This window comes from Arachis duranensis, chromosome 9 (genome assembly GCF_000817695.3).
Source record: "Arachis duranensis cultivar V14167 chromosome 9, aradu.V14167.gnm2.J7QH, whole genome shotgun sequence".
Classification (NCBI taxonomy): Eukaryota; Viridiplantae; Streptophyta; class Magnoliopsida; order Fabales; family Fabaceae; genus Arachis; species Arachis duranensis.
In genome coordinates, this window is record NC_029780.3 from 117,033,598 (window position 1) to 117,041,295 (window position 7,698).

Consider the following 7,698-nt stretch of genomic DNA (forward strand, 5'->3'; position numbering starts at 1 on the left):
ATGAAACTTAAAAGGTTATATTTATTTGGGAAATAATATATTTTGTTATACCAGTGGCTATTGCATGTTCTTTGAAAAAATAATGTTTTCTATGTGCTTAAATTTTAGGTATATAATTCAAAAATAAAAGAGTAGATTCTATCTTTTTTTATTTCTATTTTTAGGTAATTTAGACACAAAAAGCATAGACACCAAAAAAGATTGTGTGATAAGTCTAATTAAAAGATTGTGTGTTTTTTGATATGACAAAAAAAAATTCTAAAATATTAGTGTATGTAATTTTTACAAATTATAGTAAAAATTTTACGCTATGATTAAATACAAGTCACATTATACTAAGTGATTGAGTCATAATATATAATAGTGCAAGTTTTTTTTCTCTATCCTATCTTTTATTCTATTTTTATGAAACAAAATTAAAATATCTCTTACATAATTATTTTAGCAAACACTGTAACATTTAAGAATAAATCAATTTCAGTGAAAACATTAAAAAAATTAACCATAAATTCAACTCCTACCATCTTTCACTCTAGGTCATTAATAACCTTCACTTCTTTAATACGAGTGCTTAAACTCTTAAACCCTGATAATTCTGTTGATGTTACTACTATCATGCAGCTCAGTGGCAACAAAACCATTTGAATACGTGCGATAAAATATTATATATATTATTTAATTTATTTTTAATATATATTTTTTATTTTAATATATATTTTATATTAATAATTTATTTTTAATAACTAATTTTAATATACGCATACCATAATCTACCTTAAATTTATTTTAGAAGAGGGAAGAACATGGCCATCAGCCAAGTCAACCTTTTCTATATATATATGTTTGATTAATTAGCTCCTGACTCCTGAGAATTGATTGACAAATAATAAACTATATATTATATATTCGAAAACATGCATTCACTATCTGTCTGCTTTAATTTTTACGTTTCCCCTGCATGTGACAATTGTTTAATTATTTCGGTAAGAAAAGTATGTATATATAATTCACCATATATAATTACACATAGTAAGTTGTTTCACCCAAGTTAATGAGAAGTTAATCATCATCATAATCAACGCGTGTGTACTAGACATTATATAGCTTAGAATTTTTGTATAGCTAACTTGGGTATAGCATATGTGTCCTCATCATCATCAAAATATATAAAACGAAGATTATTAAAAAATCAATAAATTTTATAATTTATAATTATCAATTAATTATTATTATTATTTTTATTAATAGTCAAATACTAACTAAATTTTAATAAAACTATTGATTGTATAGACTTTTTCTGTATAAAACAACTTATGCTTAACTATATTATTATATTATATTTTATTCAGATCAAAGTCAAAAGTAGCAGCTGGTAAAAATATAATAAGATCCTTATCATACATACATATATACTTGTAGTTTGATCGTCGATCAATCAATTTCTCATGTGCTACGTACTTAATTAACAATTGATGGATAGACGTTAATTATGAATTTGGAGTTGGCTTCATGAACACCGTATATATACCTTCTCAAAGTCGAAAGATTATTTCGTTATTTAGTAGTGATGATGATGTGCCACGTGGTCACATGATCAAAGGAATGTTTTCTTGTTACAGTTTCTCGTCTACATCATAAACCAATTTTATACTGTATATATTTTGAAGTATTTATCTTGCACATGTATTTCAATTTACAAGATGGTAATAATGTTTCAAATGTTAAATAATAACTTGATATATGACTTGATTTTCAAAGACTAGTCGGAGTCAAATCTACCTAAATTGCTCTCCCCAAATATTTTCGCTATTTCCATGCTGTTTCTAACACCGGAAACTCTATATTTTTCTCGATCGAAAAAATTTGGTCATCTAAAAAGAAAATAAAATTGTATTGACAGTTCCTTATGGTCATCTAAAAATAGCATAGGAATCTATGACGACGAAAGCAACTACGAAATCATTATTAGGTATTAACCTTCTTTCTTTCGTTCAAAGTTGGAATTATTGATTATGTTGATCAAAGTACATCCATGCATGATAATTATAAGGATATATGTATGTATGTATGTAGTTGATATTATATATTATATTGAAAATATTTGGTAACAAACAAAATTTAATCAAAATGCCTTATTTAGCATTTTTAATTACTGTATTAATTAATAAATACTAAATAAAATAAGTTTGGATTATTTTTTTTGTTTTCCTAATATTCAGTATATGGTAATTACTCTTATGCAGATTTTATGTGTACAGAGGAGATACATATTATTTGTTGAAAATCAACTAGAAACATTCGTATAAAATAATAAGAAAATTCTTTATCATCGTATGCAAAGTCAAAATTGACCTTCTGTTAGTTCTTATGATTATTTGGATAAAGAAGCTACACATCAGGTTCTTTTTGTATCGCGCTAATTTTTCATATTAGAGCCGCAACATTTTGTCGTCTTAGTAATTACGACTTGGCAACAAAGCTCACGTGCTATATATACTATTCCAACTATATTCTCTTACGCGTAATCAAAGCTTTGTCAAAGCCACCCCTATATATACCCCCTCTCTTCCAAACAAATTCATATCAAAGCTTCAAACACAAAAAAACCATTCGCATATCAACATTCTTTATTTATTTCTCTATTATATTATAAACTTACATTTTAATTTAGATCAAGCATTTCGTCATAGATAAGAGATTCTCAATGAAAATCCTCACTAGCTTAGGAATAATATTATTGTTTCTCAATGTCATTCAAGTTACTTGCCAGGCGATGCGGCACCATAAGTTTGTGGTAAGTTTTGGGGCTTAATTATTTAGAATAATTATTTAAATTAATTTTTAAAAATTTTAATATTAAATATTTTAGTCTGTGAAACTTTAAAATATACAATAATTTTTAATATTTATTTTCATTAGGTAGTATAGTCTTTCTTAGTCTCTTTAATTTGATTTAGTTAGTCGAAACGATTGTTTTAATATTTTAAAATTGTTTAAATTATTCAAAAACTGTACTATCTAATGAAGATACATATTAGAAAATGTTTTGTATATTTTAAAATTTAAAAGATAAAAGTATTTGGTTTTAAAAATTTTAGAGATTAATTTTGATAATCTTAATTAACACCACCTAACTCATTAAGATGTAAATAAAACTTCATTATTATATCATATGCTAAATAATATATATTCATCCATGCCTATTATATTATTATAAAGTTAAAAACTAAAGCATATACTAAGATTTTTGAAAAATTGCAGGTGAGAGATGCTTCGTTCACAAAGCTTTGCAGCACAAAGAATATCTTAACAGTAAATGGAGAATTTCCAGGGCCAACATTGTATGTTACGAAAGGAGAAAGCATAATTGTTGATGTGTATAACAGAGCAAACTATAACATCACCATTCACTGGCATGGAGTGAACCAACCAAGATATCCATGGTCTGATGGCCCTGAATTCATTACTCAGTGTCCCATTCAACCTGGTGCTATGTTCTCTCAAAAGGTTATCTTTTCTGAAGAGGAAGGCACACTTTGGTGGCATGCTCATAGTGATTGGTCTCGTGCTACTGTTCACGGTGCTATTGTCATTCAACCCAAGCCTGGACATACATATCCATTTCCAAAGCCAGATAGAGAGGTTCCAATGATATTAGGTGAATGGTGGAAGCAAGATGTTGTCAAAGTTTTTGATGATCTTGTTTCAACTGGAGCAGATGCTGCCATCTCTGATTCTTACACTATCAATGGTCAACCTGGTGATCTTCATCCATGTTCTGCCAATGGTATTGCTCTCTGCTTTTTTAGTTTTTTCTATTTATGACTCTCTCTTTTACTAATTTAATTTGTTTGTTTAATGCAGAGACCTTCAAACTAAATGTGGAACATGGAAAGACATATCTTCTGAGAATGATCAATGCTGCAATGCAAGACCTTCTCTTCTTTGCAATTGCTAAACATCAATTGACAGTGGTTGGAAGCGATGGAAGCTATGTGAAGCCATTCAAAGTGGATTACATAACAATATCACCAGGTCAAACCATGGATGTGTTGCTTGAAGCTAATCAACCTTTGGATCAATATTACATGGCTGCCAAAGCCTATTCAAGTGCTTTCAATGTTAGATTTGATAACACAACAACCACTGCTATTCTTCAATACAAGAAGGGAATAAGCACTCCTCACATGCCTTCACTTCCATCTTTCAATGACACCAATTCCTCTGTCAACATCATAACTCAAATGAGAAGCTTGGCAGATGAAGCACATCCAATTAACGTGCCATTGAACATAACAACCAATCTGTTCTACACAGTTTCAGTTAACTCATTACCATGTCCAAATGCTACAATCTGCAAAGGCCCTCGTGGAAATAACCGATTTGCAGCAAGCATGAACAACATCAGCTTCCAATTTCTACCAAAAAATAACAACGTTAACATCTTGCAGGCTTATTATAACAACATCAGTGGTGTGTTCACTGAAAATTTTCCAGATGTTCCACCACTACTATTTAATTTCACTGCTTCCAATTTGTCCACATTTCTTAGAACTCCATCGGTGGATACAGAGGTGAAGGTGGTTGAGTATGGGTCCACGGTGGAGCTTGTTCTTCAAGGGACTAATTTGCTGGCTGGTACTGAGCATCCAATGCACTTTCATGGTCATAGTTTCTACGTAGTTGGATGGGGATTTGGAAATTATAACAAAGACAAAGATCCTTTCAAGTATAATCTCGTTGATCCTCCTTATCAGAATACAGTGGCTGTACCTAAAAATGGTTGGGTAGCCATAAGATTTCAGGCCAAAAATCCAGGTAGAAATTAAATTACTTATTGCTGATTATTACTTTGATTTCTGTATGTTCATTTTTAATTAATTTGTTTTTTGAATAATCAGGTGTATGGTTCATGCACTGTCATTTAGAGCGACATGTAAGTTGGGGCATGGCTATGACTTTCATCGTCAAAAATGGTAACAATCCTAGACAACAAATGCTGCCACCCCCTCCAGACATGCCACGCTGCAAATAATTCCAATGAATTACGTTACAAATACACTAAAATCAGTCATTAAAATCAGTTATTAGTATAAAATATATGTTAGAATATAAATATATATTAAAAATAAATTTAACCACCTATACACAAATATATTAGTGTCTGATTTTAGTGACTAATTTTAATGTGCAAATAACATTTTTTAATTCGAATTAATATATACACATTTACATCATCTAACTTCATTCTTTTATTAATTATTCATTCATTCCTAGTTACGTTGTTGTTCTTTAATTTGCTCTAGTTATGTTTTAAGAATAAAAATATCATCAAAATTGTATAGATTATGTATGCTACTTCTTTAATTTGATTATCCGAAGATATAAAATGATTCTGAATGTATGTAATTATATATAGTAATAGAAATGTTTGGAAATTAAAATAAATTAATAAAAAAATTTTTATCTTTTTTCTAACTACTAAACTTAATATTCCCGTCTCAATTTCTAAAAACAACGGCTATCTATATGTGTGTTGATTTTAATCAATTCCCCAACTTTTTACAAACGCACTTGTCACTACCATCCCAGTCACACATGCAACATCAAAGCCATAGTAAATTACCAACAAATAAATGAAAAAATTCTCTAAGGTGAAAACATTAATAGAGTAAATTTTCTAAAATAAGGAAATCGATAAAGTAATAAAATGAGAATATTAGTCATTATTAAATTTATAATTTCTATCATTTATAAATTACAATATTTTAATTTAAGAACAAATCCAAATAAATTACTACTAAAAATTCTCAAAAAAATAAAAAAGAGTGCTATGCAAAGAAAAACTGAAAAAGTAAAAAAATCTTATACTCTACAGAATTTTATTTAGGTGGCTACTCCAATGAAGATTTAATGATTGTCATCATACGAAGATATATTATTTTGATTGTAGGACTTAATTTTATTTAAAGTAAAAGTGTTATCTTTATTTAAAATGTTACAAAATAAATAAATTATATTTTTTAAATAAAAATTATTATGAAAAGATGTTTTTGGTATTTTCATGCGAGGAACTGCCTTTTATTTATTGGTATGTAGCATAACCTACCCTTTTCCATATCACTCTTCTATGAGTTCTATCATTATTATTATTGCAACCTCCACCACAAACCTCGTAATAAGATTATTACTACTATTGGGTCCTAATTCTCATTAGACATCATAAAGAGCTACTTTCACAAACTCGCCATATCATATATTAAAGTATTTAATGTACTCAAATATTACAGGCCAGGGTTACTGCATATGCACGGCATAACTAGTCAACAATATTAATTACACCCCATGTACAACTAACCATGTCTTTAAACAAAGAAGAAGAAGAATGAAAATATAGAAAATGAAACTAAAGGTCACATCACAAAACTATACTATATGAAAAACTAATTAAAATAGCTATAACTTAATTAAATAAATTTGTAACACATTAATTATGCTGGGGACCTGAGCCACCGCTAAGTCCCGGCCGTCCATCGCCAACAGGTCGCCGCCTTGCAGCCAAACTTGAATCCTAAACAAAATATAAAACATCTTAATTAGTATTATAAAAATATTGATATAAAACTTCTTAATTCGTATTATAAAAACAATGTCAAAAAGATTTTTTTTTATCGAAGATAAAAAAATTTAAACCCGTTATTTTTTATATGAGTATAAAAAGATTATACTATTTGAGTTATAATTTATTAAAAAAAATATTTTATTTTCTAAAAACACGTAAAATAAATAGAAATTTAATTTAATTTTTGGATTTTTTTTTTCTGAAGACTATTTTGTTCGAACATTTAAAATTATACAAAGAATATGCATGATTCTCCTCTAATACTAACTTTCCATACTAAAACTTTAATGTAAAATTACTAATTAAGAAAAATAATAAGCATTTACTATGCCAACTTATCATATCATATGTTGATTCTAATTTTTGGAGATAAACTAAAAGATTTGGGCGTTGTAGGAAAATTAAAAAACACTGTTAGAAAATTATATGCCCCAGTAATTAAAATCTCTAGAACAAGATTATAGTACATATTATTTGGACTGACAAATAGGAATATTAAAGGGTGAGATGAAAGATATCGTACAGTAATAATGTCATCTTGAGAAGTTGAAGAAGGTGGATCTTCATCTTGTTGGTAACTTGCATTCATGTTGGTATCACACTCACAGATTTGTAGGGTTGAAGTATCATCATCATCGCCAAGATCTGCATCTGAATGAGGTTTCAGATGAACATTTTTCTCCTCTTTTTTGTTGTTTTCAGCAGCAGTAGTAGTAGTCTCAAAACCAAGACACTTGAGAAGAGCATTGAGTGCTTCTTCAAGTAAATAGCAGGGGTTGTAAAGAGTGATTCTTCTCTTATTATCATCAGCTTCTTCTCTCTTCATTGAGGATGATGACATCTCTATTATTCTTCTGCTTCAGTTTTCTTATCTTAGTCTCTCAAATTTATTAAAATTTGTGCTTTTATAACTTTAATGCTCTCCTATATATATATATGCTTGTTCCTGGTGTGCCACCAACATATATGCTGCATTTGTTTATTTGATACGAAATATTGGGATAAGAACACATAAATACATATTTATATTTAGCAGATGTGATATAGGTATAAAGATATTAATAAAAAAGATATTT

The 7,698-nt window shown here is 28.6% G+C and overlaps 2 protein-coding genes across 2 annotated transcripts; one reads left to right on the forward strand and one right to left on the reverse strand.

Annotated features, from left to right (window-relative positions):
* The first annotated feature begins 2,705 nt into the window (after positions 1-2,705).
* Positions 2,706-5,035, forward strand: LOC107467740 (laccase-15). Its single transcript, XM_021130322.2, has 4 exons — positions 2,706-2,794; positions 3,262-3,787; positions 3,865-4,818; positions 4,902-5,035. The coding sequence occupies exons 1-4, from the start codon at positions 2,774-2,776 to the stop codon at positions 5,033-5,035; spliced, it is 1,635 nt and encodes a 544-aa protein (XP_020985981.2). The 5' UTR covers positions 2,706-2,773.
* A 1,199-nt stretch (positions 5,036-6,234) lies between these two features.
* On the reverse strand, positions 6,235-7,580 carry LOC107467770 (uncharacterized). The gene is made up of 2 exons (XM_016086946.3): positions 7,146-7,580; positions 6,235-6,571 (listed from the first exon to the last, which is right to left on the reverse strand). Exons 1-2 carry the CDS (start codon positions 7,461-7,463, stop codon positions 6,488-6,490), a joined length of 402 nt encoding a protein of 133 aa, XP_015942432.1. The 5' UTR covers positions 7,464-7,580; the 3' UTR covers positions 6,235-6,487.
* Between the last annotated feature and the right edge of the window lie 118 nt (positions 7,581-7,698).